Source organism: Poecilia mexicana, unplaced genomic scaffold, assembly GCF_051168715.1.
Source record: "Poecilia mexicana isolate PSO_F unplaced genomic scaffold, ASM5116871v1 scaffold_19, whole genome shotgun sequence".
NCBI lineage: Eukaryota > Metazoa > Chordata > Actinopteri > Cyprinodontiformes > Poeciliidae > Poecilia > Poecilia mexicana.
Genome location: NW_028263388.1, coordinates 5539951 through 5564379, shown reverse-complemented (window position 1 = coordinate 5564379; position 24429 = coordinate 5539951). Strand labels below are relative to the sequence as shown.

The window sequence follows — 24429 nt, the reverse complement described above, 5'->3', positions numbered from 1 at the left end:
GTGGACCAGAGTTCACTTTTTTGATCTCCATCAGAGTTTGATTGCACATTCACACCTCCCCAAACGAACAAGTCTTTCTAGACAACCTAAGCAGAGTTCGATTACAGCGGACTAAACAGGAGTGGTGTGAGTGCAACCCAAGTGTTCTGTGATTACCGTTTGGTTTGCCTAAACATTCATATTTACTTCTTTCTGTGCAGGGTCGATGCATCAACTTTACAAGAGTAAAAGACGATTCGGCAGCAACCAAGGCCCCACCCCGTACTCCAATTCATGCACCATCGCCGCCTCCACCGGACTACCGTGCCATTACCCGCTCCGCCTCCTCGTCTCCTACCTCTTCCAGCCCACCCACCAGATCACCACCGTCAGGCCAGGTGCCTCCAGGGCCCCCGCCGTCCCGCACGCCTCCAGGGCTGCCCTGTCCTCCACCAGCCCGTCCTCCACCCTCCCTTCAACCCTAAATCATGCAGACAAACGTCCTCCGCCCTCCCGCCCTGTCCACTTTGATATCACATTGATATTACTACCCGTCTGAGCATGTGTTAATCTTAAAGGAGGTGGTCCTGCTGCCAAGTATCCTCCTGCCTTCTAGCAAAGATCAGCTGCATGCTGAACCTGAGACATGAGTCTTCCTTCTGTCGTCTGGGATAGAGTCTCGAGCTAAGCTGCAAGCTCACAATTATATGCTCTTGTGCCTTTACATGGTTAACTACGGATTAAGAATCTGCTTGAGTTGAATGCTTTCTGTAACTAATGCCAAAGCAAATGTTGTATAAATCAATGGGCAAAAACATTTCTTTGAACTGTGGTTTAACTTGACATTCTATCTCACACAGATCAAATGCCATTTCTGAGATCTTGAAAGGATTGTTGCTGGACAGCAAAGCAAAGAAGAAAGGGATGTCTATCGATGAAAGATTGAAAGATATTTAAAAATTGTCTGTCTTTATCAACTACTGAGTTTTGTGGTTTCTGGTTATTTTTGCCACCTTCTCCATTTCGTATCTTTGCAGTTTTGATTATCTAGTGCCCATCTTTTTGGGTCTGTCGCAATAAATTTTGTACGGTATAAAACTCATGGTTTACTAAGCCAAAATTCAATTTTTAAGTATTTTTAAAACAAAATGATAGACCCTTTGCAACTACGCCACTTGATTAGTTGAGGCGCCATGATGGACGTAGTAGTGACGGACGGGAGTATTAAACAGAGAAGACTGCCATTGTTTTCCAAAGTTGTTTTTGCCGGTATAGCCACAGCTTGCACTCGGGACGGAGCTTACCTAGTCGGGTTCATAGATAGTGGTATTGACAAAAGTTGGAACTAGTTAGCAGGAATGGAGGGCTCGAGACCGGTCTTGGCCTCGAGCTTTTCCCCCCCGGTGTTGGCCTCGGTCTATAATAAAACGTATGTGAAACATGCATAACCGTAAAAACACACAGCAACGCTAAAACATTGTCTTAGCCACACAAGCTTTAAATTAAGACACAAACTTTGCTCTTTCGAACGATATGACAATCGTCGAACTACGTGCAAAACTCACAGAACCAGCAGCCAATAAAGAGGAAAAACAAAGCCTATTTCGTCATGCCAAAACTTACCTTCGATGTTTTATAACCAGAATCCGTGTTAGCGAAAATATTTCCACTTTGTTCCTGCACTCTGTTGTCCTTGCGTCAGCTCTGTTGGCTCCGTGATTTTCGGAAATCCCACGGCATCTATTGGCTCTGATAGTTTTGGGATTTCCCCTTGTGAGGCTATTTGTGTCCCTGTGTGCTAGGCATAATATGTCCAGGATATGTTTTAGGAACAGTGAGTTTTTTAACATCTAATTATTTATGGCTATATTTTTTTTATATGACACATTTTATTAAACTAATATCTCAATTTTTTTCATTTAACATACAACTATTGTGCAATGTAAGCTGATTAATTCAGTTTAGAGAATGTGTATCATTGTGTGGCTGCATTTAGTAACTTAAATATTAGTTTATTATGACCATCATTAATTTAAAACCAAGAAGTAGTTTTGGTTGACTTTTTTCCATTAATATTTGTATTTTTGGTGTACAAAAGGCAATGTCCTGAAATATTTATTGAAGTCAAACATTCAACTTCAGCCTTGGTCTCGGTCTTGGTCTCGGAAGAACCGGTCTTGACTCCATCCTTCCTAGCTAGCTTAGAAACCGACCCACAAATACTTCGTCCCCTTGAAGTGTTTGTTGAGTTGAACAAAAAATTCAACAAACACTTCACAGATTTTTCTTTTTTTAATCGATTTTTCTAACGGTAAGAAAGGTAAAGACCTTTTTTTTATCTGAAAAAAAGGTTGTTGTTTTTTTCAGATAAAAAACGTACAAAAGTCCATAAGCGTATTAGTTGTTTTTTTTGTATATTGAGGCTACATGATGGTAGCCTCAATAGCCATAGTTATGGATGATTAGACGCATAGCATCTCCATAACGCAATATTTGATTGCATCTTACTATTCATATTTATCAAGTAGATTATTGCTTATTTTTTCACATTGTACCTTACCTTCTTTCCTCAACAAAAGGTTTACGATAAAATGACAAGTTTGGTTTGTGTTCTTGTCTGTTTGTGCAGCATCCTATGAAATCAACAAAATAAATACGATATCAGGCTACCAACCACCGGTAGTTAAATCATGCATAGGTTGTGTTGACGTCCGTCATGGTGGAGTGGGTCAGTTTCTGAAGAGTGTGACATCACGTGCAAAGGGTCAAATACACTATGGCTTAAATATATCAGTATGAAAAAGGTTGTTGATGATAAATACCAAATAGAAACAGGAACAGACAAAAAAATGGAATCAAAAAAATGGAATCCAGTAGGTACAACATAGCAGTACGAATTTGTGAAAGGAGTGAGCTGACCCAGAACCAGTTAGGCTGTTGATGTAAAGGCAAGAAGTAACGTTTTAAATGAGATGTACATGGATTGGCAAACGGAAGGTTTAAATGCTACTCAGAGACACCTTAAAGCAGCAAATTCCAGCAATTTATTGGCATAAATATTACAGTGTGTGGTTAAAATTTGTGGTCCAGTTTTAGCTAATGGGAGGATGTGTGTTTTTTGTTATGTATTTCAGATGTATTTTAAATGTTATGTTTATTGAAATGTTTTAGGTTTGAATTTTGGAGGAAGGTGAGAGGGAATATATCATTTTGTATGTTTGTTCCTTTTTTATCATTTTGTTTTGATATCCAAGCACATCATCTGTTGAGCAACTAGAGTATGTGTTTGTTTTGTTAGCATCTGGACACTGAAACTAATGCAATCATGCATCCGGATATCAGAATCAGGTCTCTTTTTTTGTTTTTGCCTTTTTCAGTTTTTCTTTTTCTTTTCTTGTAAAACATTTTTGATATTGTATTTTAATGAAGTTCTGTGTATTTTACGTTTTCAGTTTTTTCATTCACCACCGGTCACATTGCAACTGCAGGGCAGTTCAAAGATCATCTAATTTATTTTACTCCCCGACAGAAATGCTGGAGAGTATCAAAACAATTGACAAGGTGTCCAATCACTGACATTGACACTGTGCGAATTAAAAAAATACATTAGCTATCTGTTAAGAAACTCATATTAGGCATGTCAGCGTTGCATGGCACTTTAGTTACACTGTAAAACAGGTTTCTTAAACTAACAGGTTCAGTAGGAATTAATGTCATTTACATCTGAGAAAGTTAAAAATGACAACAACAACAAAAAAATTAAATAAAGTTATATTATTTTTAGGGCATTAGCGCAGAAAGTGGGGAGCTGCCAGTGCTGCAGCACCACCTTTTCTTAATCAAGGGATTTAGCAACTTAACAGAAACATTACTGTTTATCAGTACATATTGCACTGATATTCTAGGCGGCAGCAAAATTAATATCAGGTTTTTTTTTATTAGTTAGTTTTTTTTATTTTTTTTTTATTACTTAAACAAAACTGTTGATTTTAGTACTGACAAAAGAAAAAATGTAAAATTAGGCCCTGGCTAAATTGACTGATATATTTTTTTTAAAGCATGGCTGATGTTGTCATACCCATGCCACCACAGTGTAGGGCGACAAAGTTAATATTCACACAACCTTAAAGTCTTGATTTTGGCTAACACGGTATTACACAATATTTCCCCCGCAAGAGTTTCTCTAGTTACATTAGAGATTTAATATTAAGAGAGTCGGAATGAAGCAAAAAAAAGAAGTGGAAAATTCCTTAGAATCCACTCAGCTGGGAGAAGCTAATATTTGAAGGTGACAGTGAGTCTATGTGTCATTATATTCAGTATTTTCCAGATAACCAGTCTATACAGATATGCCACACACCGCATTTTAAAAAAATCTCTGCTTTTAAAAATATGTTCTGTTTTAATTCCAAAAAAGTCTTTGTACATGGATTGGAGGAGCAAACAAAGAAGAAACATGTTTGCTAAATATTTGTGTTTTTGTGAACAGTGTATAAAGCTAGCAGTAGTAGCGCAGCACAGCTCAGCTCTACAGGAATTCAGAAAAAATGGTTATTTAGATCGCCTGTAGGTAATTGCAACAAATTTAAGGCTTTTTTGGGGGCTATTTCTGTTTACATATAGGAAATTAATAACAACCATGACATAAGGTCTAATCATCTGGTTGATTATGTCTAGATTGAATATTCTTCTGCTAAAGACTTTTCACGTTTTCTTTCGTAAACTTCACCAGTTCTTCCCGCTGACCTGTTAAAGGCTCTAGAGAAGAAGTTTGCCATACTTGTAATACTGTTTTACAAAGGCTCCTAGGATTTTTGTTTGATTTTGCGTATGTCAGGTATGATTTGTATTATTTTGAAACATGGACGTTTCAGCGGTTTTTGTAACATGCCAACTCACTGTACTCAAGAGTTTCTGTGCTTCAATTGAATTAGTTATGATGTTATGTTGTAATCACCTTGAACAGAACGACACAGACGAGACACTTAGCTTCATGTCCTTGTCGTCATTTACACATTCCTCCTATTTTGAGTTGTATCATTATCATTGTCTTTAGCATGCTTTAATGACTAAACGTCAGATTACATGTAAGTGTAAAAACCTGTTGCATTTTACATCGTTGTTCTTCAGGAGCTGGAATTAGCATTAAGGCTTCCCATAATACGGTTACATTAGGGTTTCTTTTATGACAAACTAATTGATTCATTCAAATAATTTTTTTTGTTACTTTTTGAAGGAAACTTTTCACAGCTTTTTACATGAGCAGTATAACCAGTAGTATCAAAAACAATGTAAAAGATGGTTGATTTGCTATTGTTAGCTGATGACTTTTTTTTTACAGTACCAATAAAGTTTTGCTCTTATCCTTCTCCTGGAAAAAAAAATCATTTTTGTACATTTTCCATGTCACTATCTGCATGTTTGGAATTGGTATTTATTTAGATCATGGGTGTGACAATAATTGTAACAGAACAGGAAGGCATCAAATGTTACACATATATTTCACCATGCCAGGATTCATGGCTAAATAGAAAGCAGCATGATTCACTGCAGACTTTTTTTTTTACTAATGCAAAATTCCCATATTGTTGAAGGGTTTTAAACGGAAATAATTAAAATTACAGTATTTTTTAAAAACATTTCCATGGGTTTGGATAAAAAGTGGCGCATAGGCCATTGTCTAAACCAGGGTTAGCCATTTAGACAGCTAATCCTCTCTCTGTCTAAACAGCTTCCTGGTCATCAATTTGTTCAGACTGCTGCCTGTTAAAATACAAGTTGTTAGAAATGCTCCACAGAACAAACCCCAGTTTGAAAAAAATCTATTGAAGCTTTCAAGTGGAAAAGTAAAAAGCTGAATAGTTTAGTATGCAAGCTAGCTCCCCAATGACTTCCATGTACTTTTGTCATCTCCATTAAAAGTCTTAGAGCTCCATCTAAATTATTCCAGAAACTTCAATGGGTTCACCTACAGCCTCCTCTTTATCAAAAGTGTTGACTCTTTTAGCCAGTTATTAACATGTTAAACCTAAGCCGAAGTGTACCAGTTAGTTACCATCCTCCACAACCCACGACAACTAGTGAGATCTAGCTAGCTGTTGTGCTATATGAAAACACATTATCTGCTGTGGAAGGATTTCCAAACTTTGAATTTGATACAGTCAAAAGAGCAACCATGAGCGCTTCCAGCTACATAATTAGTGTGGAGTCTACATTTTTTCCCCTCTGCATGCAGAGGATCGGAGGATGTGGGATGTTGAAAGGGGCTGGCTGAATAAAAAAAATGAAGAAAAGAATGGAGAAAATGAGGCAGTCAGTCCTTGAAGCAGACAGGAGGGAGTGAGCTTGCAAAATAAAAAAAATAAAGAATAAAAAGTGGAAACAACAACAGCTTGAACCCTCTCTCTCTCTCTCTCTCTGTCTCTCTCTCTCTCTCTCTTTCTCTGTCCCATCAAGTTCACCATCCCTTCATTGCCTACAGCAACGCTATACCAATAAGGCATTTAGCAGAAGCTAATTCTAAGGCGCTAAATCCAATCAATAACATTATGTCAACATAATATATCTCCCTCAACATAGTCAGATTTGTTATTACGCAGCTTCCTGTATAGTTGTGCTTGAAGAAGTGATTGTTTGGGACACTTTTCAGTCAGTTTTTCAGTTTTATAGTTGCTGCGTCAACTCCCACTTTAACATATCAATATAAATGTCCAACTACATGAAGAATCCTTAACAGCCAATAACAAAAACTTCAGCATAATGTTGAACTTTATTCAACTGAAACTTTACAAAATCACTAAGTAAGTTAGCACTCGAGAATTCAACCGGAAAAATTACTTTTGGGGAAGCTAGGTGTGCTAAGTGTTTCCAGAGTTAGCAAAAAGGCTAAAGTGCTGCACAAAACATGTTCTATTAGTAGATTTGCAGAAGTGTTTGAAACCATTTGCCTAAAGTTGAATCTCTGTCCAGTTCTTCTCTGATGACCTCAGCTACAACATCTTTAAACATGCAGCTTAAAGACTTCATCTAGTCCAAAGCACCTAAATCCATCTAGGAGTCTGTATCAATACTTAAACATTGATCCAGTCTGGAAGGTTTGAAGGGGCTCTGGATGAAAATGTTCCGTAAAAGACCTGCAGTTGTAACTGCACTGAATATTACAAAATATCGAGTCACGATAGCCATTTAAAAAGGTTTCACAACCATGTATCTTTTTCCCTCCCATTGCTAATTTTATATGATTTGAGTTAGTCTATCATAAATCCCAATAAAGTATGTTGAGATTTGAGGCCGTGGGGCGATTAAAAGTGGATAAGTTCAGAAATATAGAACATGCATTTTGTCAGCTGGAAGTCTTTAGCATGATTGTGCGACAGTGGCCATCAGGGGTTCAGACTGGCAGATTTATGAAAGCATGCAGAGCTTTAAGTTGGCGGATGGAAGGGTCATGTGCATTTTCATGATCGCTGTAATCTTGAGCATCTGTGTCAAGTTTGAAAAAATGAACTTGTTAAACTGCGGTTCAGATGGAAGAATCTGAGTTTTTTTTTTTTTTTTTTGCGTCCTGACAGCCAACCTAAAATTTTGTTGGGTTGCTTTTTGTTTTTTTTTTAATACACCCTAATCTCCAAACAAAAGCCTTGCTGGCTGGGATAAGAAAAGGCATGTTAATGGTCCTGCAGTTGCACCACAACAATCATTTCTATGCTATAGCTCCGTTTCTGGTCTGGCTCGCAGATCTTCAGACGATATTTGTGGGAAGTAAGTTCCTCCCATCAACCACTGTCATCAGGCTGACCAGGCTGAGGGCACATTCATGCGAAACCGCCTCAAAAATATATCATTATAGAAATCTACAGCTGCTGTAATGAATGTATAGTTCTGATGAGAGCTGAAGGAGGTGTCGACCAAACAGCCCGGGAGACGGCTGTGCCGTCCACCGGCTGACATGTTTATGGTGAATTTCGTTCACTTTAACCTTCCTCTCTCCTCCAATTTTTTTTTTCTTTCTCGCTGCCAGAAGAAAACCGAGGCCCAGAAGAATGTGCTGATGTCTGAGTGTTTCATCTTGGTCTCACATTACCGCCCAGACTGAACCTCACTGACCCATCTCAAGCAGACACACACATACACACACACACACACACACACACACACACACACACACACAGATGTTGGTATTTGTCTTTGTGGCTGTATTTTGATGCTTCCAGTATCCTTGGTGACCGTGTGAGGAAAACAGCGGGCTGGAAACAGCTGTCCTGTGAGCGCGAGGCGGTGGTATTTCTGTCACCACATTCACTTGGTTCTAATCCTGGACACAAAGCCGCAGGGGGTTTGTCGTGAGGGTTTGGTGTTAAATCAGATCCAAAACCAACCCCTCAACAACGACGTTTTGACTTAAAGCTGCGGTATGTAAGTTTTATTGAAAAATTTATATTTTTTAAATATTTGTTGAAACTGTACGTATGGTATGAGACAGATAATCTGGGAAAAATATAGACCTCCTCTGCCCCAAGAGGCCGGTGTTAGCGCTGTCAATCACCCTCCGTGTGACGCTGCTCATCCCCTTCTTGCTCTCTTCTGCACTGCAACTAGCATAGCCTGTCATGAAAGCTAAGGCTAGCTAGCATAACCACCAATGAGGGCGGATAAATGGTTTCCCTGTAATGTTAAGTTGTTTCTCCACCATTAGCATGTTGACCAGCAAATGAGCTTGCTGGTTTGCTGGTCAATCAGAGCCAGGAGGAGGGGCATTAAGCCCCTCCTCCTGGCTCTGATTGTTTGGTTTTGGTGCATTCCTCCAGATGGCAATAGTAGCTCACAAAGGAGGTCGATCTTTTCACAGATTATCAGTCTCATATTTTACTGTCACGACACAGTGAGATTTTTAACAAATATGTAAAAACCATATCGGCTCTGAATTCAATCCACAAATGCATTTTTTATTCTAAATGGAAAATGAACATTGTGGTAGCTCATCCAACTAAAAGTGGACGGTGATGCTGTGGGCAGGGAGGATGTGCAATAGCAGTCAGTCTCACAGTGAATCCAAACAGGCCTCTGACTTAAGACTTACTGTCTTAACTCATGACTGTTATGATATGCTAACAGCTCAATATCAGGGCAGCAGAGTCAATATTCCATCTAGTGTGTCCTGGATGAGCCCATCAGCGATTAGCAAGCACTGCTAATCCACCTCATTTGCTTTTGCAGCTCCTCTTATAATTTCTGCCTGGCCGTTTGTTTAATAAGCCGGACCGAGAAAAACATATTATCCAATTATAAAAATACCAATAGGTTATTAATAATGTTTTATCATTGGATATTGTGTGTGTATGTGTGTGTGACACTGAATTAGTCTGAATCAATACTTTGAGAAAACACCTTTACACCTGTAGCTCCATGTCTCTTTGACCATGTAGAGATTGATATTTTTGCCCTTTTTCTTTCCCTTTACAGTTAAGCACTACTATATGCTACAAAATAAACTCCAATACAGTTTATTGTTGTAATGTGAGAAAATGTGAACGATTTAAAACAGAACATATGTTGCAGGGCGCTGCTCAGTCCCAAAGCTGACTTCAATCAGGAATTCGATGGTGTAATAAGTCGGTTAGAAAATGTGTCTTGCATGATTTGCTGCCATTTACAGCTGGACCAGAAAGGTATTTTTGCCAGAGGCGACGAAGCGAAATACATAATCACGTTAATCTTCCAGTAAGCTTTTATCATCTATACATCATCAGTCATAAAACATTGGTATCTTTGGACTCAGGGAGTGGAAATGGGAGTGTGGTTCGTAAATATCTGGCGAAATAAACATGGCGCAGATTCAACAGAAATCGTTCACCTGGCTGTCAACCCTGACCACACTTACTCACTGCTTTCTAGGAGCCTCGCAACGGCAATAGCTGAGTTTTGGAAAACCTCCAATTGGCTGGGTCAGATCTTCCATGGAAAAGCACCGCGCTCATGTTACCATAAGCTCAGAGTGCTTTACAGCTCCCACTGATATCAAGTTTCATTTTAAGATTTGACACATGTTTTGGTTTAACGTTCATTAATCTTCGGATAATTACCAACCTGTGTAGCTTGACGGATGATTCAGCACCTCCCAGATGAGATGCACTCAGGGGTTTTTTTCTCAAGTTGGGGCTGTCCATGTCTCAGCCCACACCGATAAACACAAACTGAAAAACTCACATTGTCCAGGATAATCAGCTCAAAGCAAAGAAATCAAGAGTATGTAGTGAGAAATAAATGTCTTTCAACATAATATTCTCACACGTATCGGCGATGACACCAAGGTTTAAATCTACTCTGTTATGTACATAGAAAATGTTTTAGATCTTTGAATTGAGCTCTTAAAAAAATGGTAGTAAAACCAAAAGTTTTGCGTTTATATTTTTGCTTTGACATCGTTTCCAATCGACAATATGTTGTGTTTTATTAACTTTATATTCTAACACACTATTTAAAGTAGTTTTACTGACATGGCGCCATGTTTAATTTCTAACAGGAAGTTGCAGTTGTTTTGAAGCAATCTGATTGGCTCACCATTGCCCCCTATGTGTTTAGCACTTTTAAAACAACGGTGAGCGGCGGTTAAGTGTGGGTTTATGTGAATGAAAACTTTTCAGAAACCGATCAAGTGTGTACAATATTATTTTTTAAGCGATATGACGGAAATATAACATTTTATAAATACCTGCCTACGTGTGTACAAGGCCTGAATGTCATGTGAAGCACTTTGGAGTTCCTATGCAAATGCAGGCTTGTTAATTTTAGCATTCTATCTTCTGTGGTAGTGCTATTACAGTTACCGCTCTGTGTATTCATGCATATTACACCGCGGTAAAGCTAGCCGGCTCTGACTCCAGCCGGCCCAGCACACAATATACAAGTGCGCGGTCGCTCAAGACATTATGGTTCACCCATTTACGGGCTGCTTTCACAATAAAAGCGCACATCCGGTCCATGTTTGAGCCACTCAAATCCAGCCGCATCATTTGCAAACACAAAATAATATATGCTGAGAAACTAATACAAAACTAATACTATATATATATATATATATATATATATATATATAGATATATATATATCTATATATATATATATATATATATATATATATAGATATAGATAGATAGAGAGAGAGAGAGAGAGTCATCTTTTCCCCCTAAGTTGCCATGCCCATTGCTGAGAAACTCTCTGTTTCCAAAGACTGCTACCACTTCTGGATGACAGAGGGACAACTCTAGAACAGAACCAGAAAGTGGCAACCAGATCTGATGTGTAATTTCAAACTAAAAGCACTTCAAAATAGTCATTTTTTATCTTTTTCCCCTAAGTTGCCGTGCCCATTGCTGAGAAACTCTCTGTTTCCAAAGACTGCTACCACTTCTGGATGACAGAGGGACAACTCTAGAACAGAACCAGAAAGTGGCAACCAGATCTGATGTGTAATTTCAAACTAAAAGCACTTCAAAATAGTCATTTTTTATCTTTTCCCCCTAAGTTGCCGTGCACATTGCTGAGAAACTCTCTGTTTCCAAAGACTCATACCACTTCTGGATGACAGAGGGACACCTCTAGAACAGAACCAGAGAGTTGCAACCAGATCTGATGCGTAATTTCAAAATAAAAGCCTATCAAAAAAGTCATGTTTTATCTTTTACACCTAAGTTGCCGTGCACATTGCTGAGAAACTCTCTGTTTCCAAAGACTCATACCACTTCTGGATGACAGAGGGACACCTCTAGAACAGAACCAGAGAGTTGCAACCAGATCTGATGCGTAATTTCAAAATAAAAGCCTATCAAAAAAGTCATGTTTTATCTTTTACACCTAAGTTGCCGTGCACATTGCTGAGAAACTCTCTGTTTCCAAAGACTGCTACCACTTCTGGATGACAGAGGGACACCTCTAGAACAGAACCAGAAAGTTGCAACTAGATCTGATGTGTAATTTCAAAGTAAAAGCCTATCAAAAAAGTCATTTCTATCTTTTTCCCCTAAGTTGCCGTGCCCATTGCTGAGAAACTCTCTGTTTCCAAAGACTGCTACCACTTCTGGATGACAGAGGGACAACTCTAGAACAGAACCAGAAAGTGGCAACCAGATCTGATGTGTAATTTCAAACTAAAAGCACTTCAAAATAGTCATTTTTTATCTTTTCCCCCTAAGTTGCCGTGCACATTGCTGAGAAACTCTCTGTTTCCAAAGACTGCTACCACTTCTGGATGACAGAGGGACACCTCTAGAACAGAACCAGAGAGTTGCAACCAGATCTGATGCGTAATTTCAAAATAAAAGCCTATCAAAAAAGTCATGTTTTATCTTTTACACCTAAGTTGCCGTGCACATTGCTGAGAAACTCTCTGTTTCCAAAGACTGCTACCACTTCTGGATGACAGAGGGACACCTCTAGAACAGAACCAGAAAGTGGCAACCAGATCTGATGTGTAATTTCAAAGTAAAAGCCTATCAAAAAAGTCATTTCTATCTTTTCCCCCTAAGTGGCCGTGCACATTGCTGAGAAACTCTCTGTTTCCAAAGACTCATACCACTTCTGGATGACAGAGGGACACCTCTAGAACAGAACCAGAAAGTGGCAACCAGATCTGATGTGTAATTTCAAACTAAAAGCACTTCAAAATAGTCATTTTTTATCTTTTCCCCCTAAGTTGCCGTGCACATTGCTGAGAAACTCTCTGTTTCCAAAGACTGCTACCACTTCTGGATGACAGAGGGACACCTCTAGAACAGAACCAGAAAGTGGCAACCAGATCTGATGTGTAATTTCAAAATAAAAGCACTTCAAAAAAGTCATTTTTTATCTTTTACACCTAAGTTGCCGTGCACATTGCTGAGAAACTCTCTGTTTCCAAAGACTGCTACCACTTCTGGATGACAGAGGGACACCTCTAGAACAGAACTAGAAAGTGGCAACTAGATCTGATGTGTCATTTCAAAATAAAAGCATTTCAAAATAGTCATTTGTTATGTTTTTCCCACTAATTTGCCGTGCTCATTGCTGAAAAACTTTGTTTCCAGTGACTTCTCTCACTTCTGGGTGACAGATGGACACCTCTACAAGACAACCAGAAAATATCAAACATATATGATCTATAATTTCAAAATTAAATCCCTTTAAAATAACACATTTTTATTTTTATATACACAAATAAGTAGAAAATGTAAAGAGCTGCTTCACTCAATCATCTTATTTATATACAGATTTTTCTATAATCTCCTATACATGTACTACTTATATACAAACCAGATTTCAAAACAGGTGTGACACTAAACAATTTGTGAATAAAAACTGAATGCAATGATGTGGAGGTGGCAACATATAATATTTTATTCGTAATAGAACATAGATGGCAGATCAAAAGTTTAATCTAAGTAAATGTAACATTTTACAGGAGATATATGTTGAGTCAAAATTTCATAATGTCTATAAATCCCAAAAAAGTTGGAACACGGCCATTTTTAACACTCTGTGGCATCTCCCCTTCTTCTTAAAACACTCAGACGTCTGGGGACAGAGGAGACGTCACTACACCTCAAACAGGAATGCCAGTGTCATGGAAACAACAGTATGGGCTCTGGGATTACTTCCAGAAAGTATCACCAGTGAATACAATCCACCGTGCCATCCGCCGCTGCCAGCTGAAACTCTACAGTGCAAAGAGGAAGCCATTTCTAAGCTCCACAAGCTCAGCCGTTTGCACTGGGCCAGGACTCATTTAAAATGAAATGAAGCAAAATGGACGACTGTTCTGTGGTCAGATGAGACACGATTTGAAGTTCTTTATGGAACACTGGGACGCCATGTCATCCGGACCAGAGAGGACAAGGATAACCCAAGTTGTTATCAACGCTCCGTTCAGAAGCTGCATCACTGATGGTCTGGGGTTGGAGGAGAGCTGGTGGCCTGGGCAGCTTGCATGTCTGGAAAGGCACCGTTAATGCAGAGAACTATGTTCAGGTTCTAGAACAACATATGCTACCATCTAGACTTCATCTCCTTCAGGGAAGACCCTGCATTTTTCAACAACATAATGCCAGACCACATTCTGCAGCAATCACAACATCATGGCTACGTAGGAGAAGGATCCAGTTACTGAAATGTCCAGCCTGCAGTCCAGATCTGTCACCTATAGAGAACATTTGTTGCATCGTAAAGAGGAAGATGCAACAAAGAGGCCCAAGACGAATGAACAGTTAGAGGCCTGTATTAGACATGAATGGAGAGCATTCCTATTTCTAAACTTGAGAAACTGGTGTCCTCTGTCCCCAGACGTCTGAGTGTTTTAAGAAGAAGGGGAGATGCCACAGAGTGGTAAAAATGGCCGTGTTCCAACTTTTTTGAGATTTATAGACATTATGAAATTTTGACTCAACATATATCTCCTGTAAAATGTTACATTTACTTAGATTAAACTTTTGATCTGCCATCTATGTTCTATTACGAATAAAATATTATATGTTGCCACCTCCACATCATTGCATTCAGTTTTTATTCACAAATTGTTTAGTGTCACACCTGTTTTGAAATCTGGTTTGTATATAAGTAGTACATGTATAGGAGATTATAGAAAAATCTGTATATAAATAAGATGATTGAGTGAAGCAGCTCTTTACATTTTCTACTTATTTGTGTATATAAAAATAAAAATGTGTTATTTTAAAGGGATTTAATTTTGAAATTATAGATCATATATGTTTGATATTTTCTGGTTGTCTTGTAGAGGTGTCCATCTGTCACCCAGAAGTGAGAGAAGTCACTGGAAACAAAGTTTTTCAGCAATGAGCACGGCAAATTAGTGGGAAAAACATAACAAATGACTATTTTGAAATGCTTTTATTTTGAAATGACACATCAGATCTAGTTGCCACTTTCTAGTTCTGTTCTAGAGGTGTCCCTCTGTCATCCAGAAGTGGTAGCAGTCTTTGGAAACAGAGAGTTTCTCAGCAATGTGCACGGCAACTTAGGTGTAAAAGATAAAAAATGACTTTTTTGAAGTGCTTTTATTTTGAAATTACACATCAGATCTGGTTGCCACTTTCTGGTTCTGTTCTAGAGGTGTCCCTCTGTCATCCAGAAGTGGTAGCAGTCTTTGGAAACAGAGAGTTTCTCAGCAATGTGCACGGCAACTTAGGGGGAAAAGATAAAAAATGACTATTTTGAAGTGCTTTTAGTTTGAAATTACACATCAGATCTGGTTGCCACTTTCTGGTTCTGTTCTAGAGGTGTCCCTCTGTCATCCAGAAGTGGTATGAGTCTTTGGAAACAGAGAGTTTCTCAGCAATGTGCACGGCCACTTAGGGGGAAAAGATAGAAATGACTTTTTTGATAGGCTTTTACTTTGAAATTACACATCAGATCTGGTTGCCACTTTCTGGTTCTGTTCTAGAGGTGTCCCTCTGTCATCCAGAAGTGGTAGCAGTCTTTGGAAACAGAGAGTTTCTCAGCAATGTGCACGGCAACTTAGGTGTAAAAGATAAAACATGACTTTTTTGATAGGCTTTTATTTTGAAATTACGCATCAGATCTGGTTGCAACTCTCTGGTTCTGTTCTAGAGGTGTCCCTCTGTCATCCAGAAGTGGTAGCAGTCTTTAGAAACAGAGAGTTTCTCAGCAATGTGCACGGCAACTTAGGGGGAAAAGATAAAAAATGACTATTTTGAAGTGCTTTTAGTTTGAAATTACACATCAGATCTGGTTGCCACTTTCTGGTTCTGTTCTAGAGTTGTCCCTCTGTCATCCAGAAGTGGTAGCAGTCTTTGGAAACAGAGAGTTTCTCAGCAATGGGCACGGCAACTTAGGGGAAAAAGATAGAAATGACTTTTTTGATAGGCTTTTACTTTGAAATTACACATCAGATCTAGTTGCAACTTTCTGGTTCTGTTCTAGAGGTGTCCCTCTGTCATCCAGAAGTGGTAGCAGTCTTTGGAAACAGAGAGTTTCTCAGCAATGTGCACGGCAACTTAGGTGTAAAAGATAAAACATGACTTTTTTGATAGGCTTTTATTTTGAAATTACGCATCAGATCTGGTTGCAACTCTCTGGTTCTGTTCTAGAGGTGTCCCTCTGTCATCCAGAAGTGGTATGAGTCTTTGGAAACAGAGAGTTTCTCAGCAATGTGCACGGCAACTTAGGTGTAAAAGATAAAACATGACTTTTTTGATAGGCTTTTATTTTGAAATTACGCATCAGATCTGGTTGCAACTCTCTGGTTCTGTTCTAGAGGTGTCCCTCTGTCATCCAGAAGTGGTATGAGTCTTTGGAAACAGAGAGTTTCTCAGCAATGTGCACGGCAACTTAGGGGGAAAAGATAAAAAATGACTATTTTGAAGTGCTTTTAGTTTGAAATTACACATCAGATCTGGTTGCCACTTTCTGGTTCTGTTCTAGAGTTGTCCCTCTGTCATCCAGAAGTGGTAGCAGTCTTTGGAAACAGAGAGTTTCTCAGCAATGGGTACGGCAACTTAGGGGAAAAAGATAAAAAATGACTATTTTGAAGTGCTTTTAGTTTGAAATTACACATCAGATCTGGTTGCCACTTTCTGGTTCTGTTCTAGAGTTGTCCCTCTGTCATCCAGAAGTGGTAGCAGTCTTTGGAAACAGAGAGTTTCTCAGCAATGGGCATGGCAACTTAGGGGGAAAAGATGACTCTCTCTCTCTCTCTCTATCTATCTATATCTATATATATATATATATATATATATATATATATATATATATATATATATATATATATATATATATATATATATATATATATATATAGTATTAGTTTTGTATTAGTTTCTCAGCATATATTATTTTGTGTTTGCAAATGATGCGGCTGGATTTGAGTGGCTCAAACATGGACCGGATGTGCGCTTTTATTGTGAAAGCAGCCCGTAAATGGGTGTACCATAATGTCTTGAGCGACCGCGCACTTGTATATTGTGTGCTGGGCCGGCTGGAGTCAGAGCCGGCTAGCTTTACCGCGGTCATATTACGGTATATTTGGTGTTAAAACTACAAAAAGAAGCAGCTGTAAACGTTTTTAGAGGGGCTCTCAAGTATACACAGATTTTAGCTATTCGCAATTCCCAACACCCGCAAATATCACACGTCAACTGTAATATCTAATTTTGGTTAGCGACAACTTTAAGCTACCATAGGCTGCAAGGCAAAAACAAGAAAAGCTAGCAAATCACATCACACTCTCTTGCTAACTTAGTGTGTCTTTTAACACACTAACAACAACCTGTTTAGGCTAGGTGATTATCTTCAGCTGTTGGGACGTATCAGAATGCTAGCTGGCTGTTCTCTGTGACGTTTCAGCAAATAGAAACAGAAATTAGCTTAGTTTGAAATGTTGACGCCGAGATGTAGACCCACCATCGCTACCGAAAACATTTCCTCATCAATTCAGTCCTGGGTTCACATTTTACTGTCAATTTACGAACCTTTTTGCATGTTTTTTTTTGTTTGTTTGTTTGTTTGTTTTGATGCTACATACAAAATCAGGAAAACCATTTTTCACATCCTACACATGAATTGTTCATGAACAAATGGAATGTGTTAAAAAGACTGATTTCCACTTGGTGACTGTGAGTCCAGAGAATTCACTCAAACATGTTAGAGTGAAGTCAGATTTAGACCGGAGTGACATCACTTCCAACTTTACCGTGTTCCAGATGCAAGATTAAAAACAAATGGGATGTTTGAATTAAATGCTGTTTTAAGTGAGCACACTAAGTAATACAAACCTGCAACAATATTTTTCTTATTTCAAATAGACTTGTGATCCAATCACTGCCAGAAGTTGCACAACCCTTGTACTAGTAGCACATGTAATTCATTACTCACAGCAAAAGGTTTCAATAATTTCTGATATGCAATGTTTTATTAAAAAAATTTACATAAAAACATAAATAATTTTCTCCTTTTGCATAATATTTTGAGATTCTGCACCATTTTGTTTCTCGAATCTATCACTTCTACTACTTAGTCATTCACAGATAAAAGTTTAAAGGAAATAAGTCTTTTTTAAAAAAAAGAAAGCCATAAAAACGTTGTGTTTCACTGTCCATTTTAATTTATTTTTGAAAATTTCAGTACATCATTTTGCAGTTCTACATCAACCTAATCTTTTCAGATCTTCCTTTGTTCACACTTCTCTTATGTCATCTGTTCAGATAATCTGTTCTGCAGCTGCCATGCCACTTCTTTTCCAGTCTAGGGTGAAAGGAATTACAGTTCTCTGATGCAAACGTGGCACCAAGAACTGCCCTCAGTGCCCCCCTTACTACCCCTCTCCCTACTCACCAACCCCTCCTCCTCTTCCACACTCTTCCTCCTCCTTTCTGCCAAACCAGTGTGACCACTCAGGCCTCCGGGGCAACTTGTGTGGCACAGACTCCCCTCCCCATCTCTGCCTCCACTTCCTCATCTCTCTTGGGGTCTGTCGGTCTTCTTCCATGTTGGCTATTGCTCATTTGTTTTTTGTTTTTTTTTTGTCTTTTTTTGCCAGTCCTAAACATTCTGTTAAATTTGACCAATTCCATCCCTTTGTTGTCGACGTTTGAAATGTGCAGTTGTGGATAGATGCCAAAGTTTTACTAGATCAGTCTAGTTTAGCTCAGACAACCTCCAGTAAACCCCATTGTAACTTTTTTAGCTTTGAAAGCTGTTCAGGCCTCTGACTGTGAAGTGAGAGAAACAAAACAGCACAACTGATTCCAACACACAACCACACACTTTTTGTTCTAAAGAGAGAAACCTCCGTCAGTTGCAGGTCTTTAGGACGGTGATACGGTCAGGGTGAAGGTATTGGGGTCACACAAAACAGTCACTACCTGCAACAACAACAAAAACTAATGCGTTTGTCGTCGTGCTGGTATGACACAACGTTGGGTGTTTGGGTTTAGCCCTGGCTTCCAAGTGAGATTCCAACTGGTGGTGGAAGTAATTTCCTGAATCTGCACAACCATGAAAAAGCTTACCGAACTCCAGTGACCCATGACGTTTCCACCGCTGAGTGGAAACGAGGCTCTGGTGAACCTGCAAGAACAAGAGGGGATGAATAATAAATGACTGGATGGACCGGGTAATATATCTGTCCCACAGCTAACTACACATGTGGAGGGTGCTAACTCTATTGACATTTCTTATTGGGTGCCCAAACAGAGAGGTAGTTAAGTTTTGGTTTTCAGTAGCGACATTTTCATTGGTAATAAAATTGCGCAAATTGGAACGACGAAAATCAGATTACTTAGTGGAAACTTCAATAAAAAACAACAACAACAACAAAAAAATACAAAGGGTTTTTATATTTAAAAGCACTTACTTTGGTAAAAAAGGTTTTCATAAACCAAACATCAAGACAACAAATACATAAATCTTTGTTCACTTTGTAATAATTCTAATAAATGAAAAGGCTATTAATTTTCCCAGGATGTTTATTTCTTTTTAAAAGATTTGCATTTATTTTGGTGGGCCAGAAGAAGAAGGTTAACCCTGGGCAGCTTTCCTCCGAGAACTATCTCTGGTGCAAAGTTTAGATTGTGTCTGACTGACAACCCATCCATAACATAGATTATATAAACTTTAGTGTCTACAATTCTTTTATCAACAGTGAAAAAAAGGGACCTACCAGTCTAACTAAAGCAAAGGCAGCTGCTCCAGAATCAGCCCAGTTCACATGTCTGTGTGTTTGACCTCCAGGTGACCTCCGTCTCACCTGCTTCCTTTAGTCTGGGATCAACTGGCTTCGATGGCGTTCATATCAGTGACTCATATCCTGTCTGCATCGAGGAGAATCCCTGAGCTGTACCACAGCTCTGAGACAGACTGCTGACCGGGAAACTACAGAAAAAGGAGTTCTGCAGATGCATGAAGGGGAAATGAGGAACTGGTTACTTTGGCAACAGGTTAATTAATGAATCTGTTGGTCTTGAAGGTGGAGGACAGAGTGGTTCTGTGTCGTTTTAGTTGGCTCAGTTAAACAACGTTTGTGGCCGGGGGGGAGGAAAGGAGCTGGTTTTGTCACGTATTTGGTTGGAGGGAGAACAGGTTGAACAAGGACGTACGGAAAAAAACAGAAAGTCAGAATAGAGTAAAAGGACGAAAAGAGAGTAAAACTAAAACATCACAACAGAAACGTTACAGCATCAGACCTCAACTGAATGCCAACGAATGCAAATATGTTTTTAAGAAACTATTTAAAGTGACCCAGACTGTGGGCAGATCTAATCTGGAATGGTAACGTATTCCGAAGAATTGGAGAAACGACAGAGAAACTCCGATCTCCTTCGCTCTTAAGTCAAGTTTGAGGAACATCTCAAAGTTCTGGACCCAGAGAGTAGTTTCAGAAGATCCTGAAAGTAAAAAAAAAAAAAAGTGCCAACCCGTTTAAACCTTTGTAAGTTGCTAAATAAATCTTAAACTTTATCCGACACAAGGAGTGGATTTCTCTGCATTGAAAATGATTTACAGGAAGAACAAAGGAACATAGATGAAAGAACACCTGAAACATCCAAAAGACAAACTAGCAATAATAAAAAGATGAAAGGTTATGGAACAACAATGCATGATGGAGGCGGCTATTAAAGCACTTCATCAGTGTAGCTCCTACCTTTAAGTGGTAATCTGATTTTTTTCTCTCTCTCTAAGATATTCTCTTAAAATCTAAAATCTTCATTGTCATTTTGACTTCTTGTTTGTCTCCTTGTACTTATGACATTTATTTAGTTTGAGGGTTATGCCATTCATTTGATCTTGTGATCAGTTTGCGTCTTGATAAAGAACATCTAAAGGGTACGATGTGTTTTCTAGCCACATGGTGTCATTTTATTGCACAATCAAGCAACTATGTTAACTTCAGTTTTTATAAAAATGCTGTATATGCCAAATATGACTGTTTCTTTAAAAACTCCTACTCTTTGTGACACTCCGCCTTCAGGAAGTCATCCCAACATGGCTCCTCTATTAACCCTTTAACAAAGTTTTACCATGGTAAAACTGCTGCAGCATTTCACTGAGAAGAAGCTCCTATAATGAGCTCAGCAGATGAGGAGATCCACCAGGTGTTTGCTAATTGCTGATAGCTAGTCTGAAGGAGCTGAGTGCGAAAGAGCTGCTCTGTGAGGTGGAAGCTTGGAAGCTTGGAAAACGCTTCGCCTCGACGGCTGCACTAGGTCCATCCAGGTGTTTTGATCAGATGAATGGTCGCCAGGGAGATTCAAGGATTTTTCAAACATACACGAAAGAATCAAGGCAACACTCCAGGTACGTTTTTGATGAGGGAATAACATTGTAACATGATGTAAAGCTCAAAAAAAGTTGATTTTACTTGATTCCGTCCCTTTAAAGAAATAACCTGAACAGAACCACCTAACCCCGAGCCATGTAAGCCCCATTCAGCAACCCCTCCATGTTTCCCACCACCAAGCTAAGCCCCAAACTGATGCCAGAGCTTTAAAACTCTCCTGCAGACTCGCCCGTGACGTGGCCCATCAGGCCATTGGGTGAGTAGGTTCAAACTGCTGCTTTATGCCTGAGAGAATTAGGTGAGTCACACACAGGCTGCAGCATTAGGGAAGGTTTTAGGTGCAAGCCAGGTGAGCGTTGGGTAAGTGGATGAACGTCCATTGGGAGCAGGAATGCAGGGATTGTCCAGCATAATCGGAACACTTATGCAGACACAAACACATGCATGCACTTTGCTCCGGGATTTTCTTTCTTCATCCGTTCCCGTTAAAGTCCTCCGCTATGCCGGATCAGAGTGTGTATTTCATAAGAAACGGCTGTTTTTCAACCCTATGGACGACTTCCAGGTATGATAAATAAAGAAATCCCCAAAAAAACTGTCAACAGAATCATCCTGACAGAAATAAGATTAGTGTTTCGAAATCACTTTCTAAAGAAGCGAGTCTCCATGCAAACTGACCCCTAAACTGCAACTGGAGAAAATTAATAGGGAGGCAAATATGTTCCGAGTGAAGTCAAAACCATAATGTACTGTGAAAATGCAAAGTTTTGATCTGTTAAACTGTTGCCGAGAAACTCAATCTAAAATTCCACCAAACGCAGCCATGCATGCTAAATGTCCCTCTTTCCCCTGCCAGTGTTGAGGTACTCAAGCGAGAGGGGTGGGAGGAGTGGGGGGAAACGCACACGTGATGCTGATGTCAAGTAAAATATTACAATGCCAATGGAAACATTTTCCTTAAAATAAAAACTGGAAAGTACAGGAGTCTTTTGATAGCACAAGAAATCAACGACGCAGGAAAATCAGCAGAAATCGGAGACCGGAATTTCAGCTTGTGGTGTTTCCACTGCCAGCTCTGGTAAAAATGTAAGCTCAGGCTCTGAGTGGCAAGTGGGTGTAATTTAAAAAGGGTCTGTTTTCACCCCAGCATTTAAACAGTAGTGGGAACTACAATAGGTTTTACAACCTCTCTAAACAAACTGCTTTAAGCAGCATGACAAAGAAATTTCCATTGTAAACCCAACATGTGAGGAGCAGAGCCCACCAACCAGCACAGCAGCTGGAGATGTTCAATATGTCTTTAAACAAAGGAATTTAATGTTATTTGTTAGATGAACAATGTCTAAAAGCCTTTTGTTAAATTTCTGTTCCAGTTTAAACTCTTACTAAATTATGTAGCTAATTCATGTAGCTAAATCGTGTAGCTAACTGATGTAGCTAATTCATATAGCTAAATTGTGTGGCTAAATGATGTAGCTAAATTACGTAGCTAAGACAACTTATTCCCATTTCATGACAACTGGAAAAGCTGCCGCTTTTATCCTTCCATCCACATTTTATGTCATCACTTGACTAACCAACCATCTGTCAATGAAATTTCAATGCTCTCCAAAATGTCTGTGAATGTCCCCATTAGTCAAATCAGAAATCTGGTCAGACTTGTAGCTGTTTCAAGCATTCATCAATTCAAGGTGAGTAACTCTTCCTTGGTGCAGACAGAGCATCTGCATAGCATACAATGAAATTAAGTTACATTTCTATCAGTTGAGGGCGGTGGCATTAGTTGTCTTCACATGTCAACTTCACACCATGGAAATTTTCAGCATGTAGAAAATAAAATCTGTAGCACAAATGTCTTAGCTTGACCCTTCACCACCCAATTTTACCTACTGGGATACAAACTTTAATGTCAGATATCTAAATGTGCTGTTGAAATGCAAGGCTAATGTGTAATGACTTTTTTGTCTTTGGGCCAGGTTCACAGTGACAAAGAAACAGAACATGTTTTTATTTCTACTTTGAAAACACTTCTGAAAACCCCATGACAATAAGGGTGGTCTGAGACTCAGAGCCTTAACAGCTAATGAGGCTTAACCTCAGTTGGTGTGCATTTCCCAGAGATTACAGCTACAGAACCCCATGACATAATGTTATATAACTACTGGCTACCCGTTTGAATGGTAAACTACTGGTCAGTGAGACTGGAAGCCACAAAAGAGGGAATTGCAGCATGTGGGTTGGGAATTTCCACATTTCCAGAGAACTGTTTAGGGGTTTGTTGAGGGGAGGGGAGGGGAGGGAAATAGTACCTATTTCTTTGTTTAAATTAAGTGTTTAACAATTTTCAGAACAGACACAGAAAACGGTTTAATTCAACTTAGCCAAAAATGTAAAGGAATGTACTTTATTCTTCTAAATAGCGAGTGCTGACATTGCTGTGGTTTCGGGAGGATCTCCAAACAATCCGACGAGCATGGCAGTTTTGCACAGAAAAAAAGCAAGAGACAACAAAGTGAAGAATAACTGTTGTAAATCTAGTGAATCCCTTATACATCGGTGCGTAACCAGGTTCTTATTAAAAACCTCTCTGCTGTGGTGTCAGGTCACCGTGGGTCCATCAGAATTCAGGGTAAAACCCATTGGGCGAGTGACCAAAAACACACAGTTCTCCCTGTGAAATCCCACCATCAATAGGGGCTTTTTTCCCCAGACTCAGAGTGCCACAGTCCTCCACAGACTCTGTTGACTGTTTTACAGAAACCAAGACAGAAAAACTGCCTTAAGACCTTCCTCTCTATGTGCCACCCCATGTGTGCGGCTAATGCCGGAATAGGATCCTTACATAATCAGAAAATACCTTCTGTGGCTTTTTAGAGAAAAACCAGCTATGCTAACACACTGAGCAGTTTCCTGTTGCTGAGACAGAAAGATAAGCATTTAACAGCTCTTCTTTGTAATAAACAGAATTAAAGCTTGTAATTTTTGTACTCTCCCCACCCCCACCCACCAAGCTATAGAAAAGAGTGCAAGATGCAGCTATTTGTGGTTTGAAATGTATTTTAGAAAATGGGTGATTAATGAGTGGTCAACAAGAAAAGCAATGTAGGGATAAAAAAGTGCTGTAGCAGTGTTTGTCTGGCCTCGTTCTCCCATTTGTCAAATGATTG

General features: G+C 39.2%; 1 protein-coding gene across 1 annotated transcript in view; it reads left to right on the top strand.

Annotated features, from left to right (window-relative positions):
• The window catches only part of antxr1c (ANTXR cell adhesion molecule 1c), a 43196-nt gene extending 38979 nt beyond the window's left edge, over window positions 1–4217 (top strand). The window contains exon 18 of the mRNA XM_014997969.2: window positions 201–4217. Within this exon, the coding sequence (XP_014853455.2) occupies window positions 201–464 (264 nt within the window). The 3' untranslated portion in view covers window positions 465–4217. The remainder of the gene's footprint in view (window positions 1–200) is intronic.
• Window positions 4218–24429: the final 20212 nt, after the last annotated feature.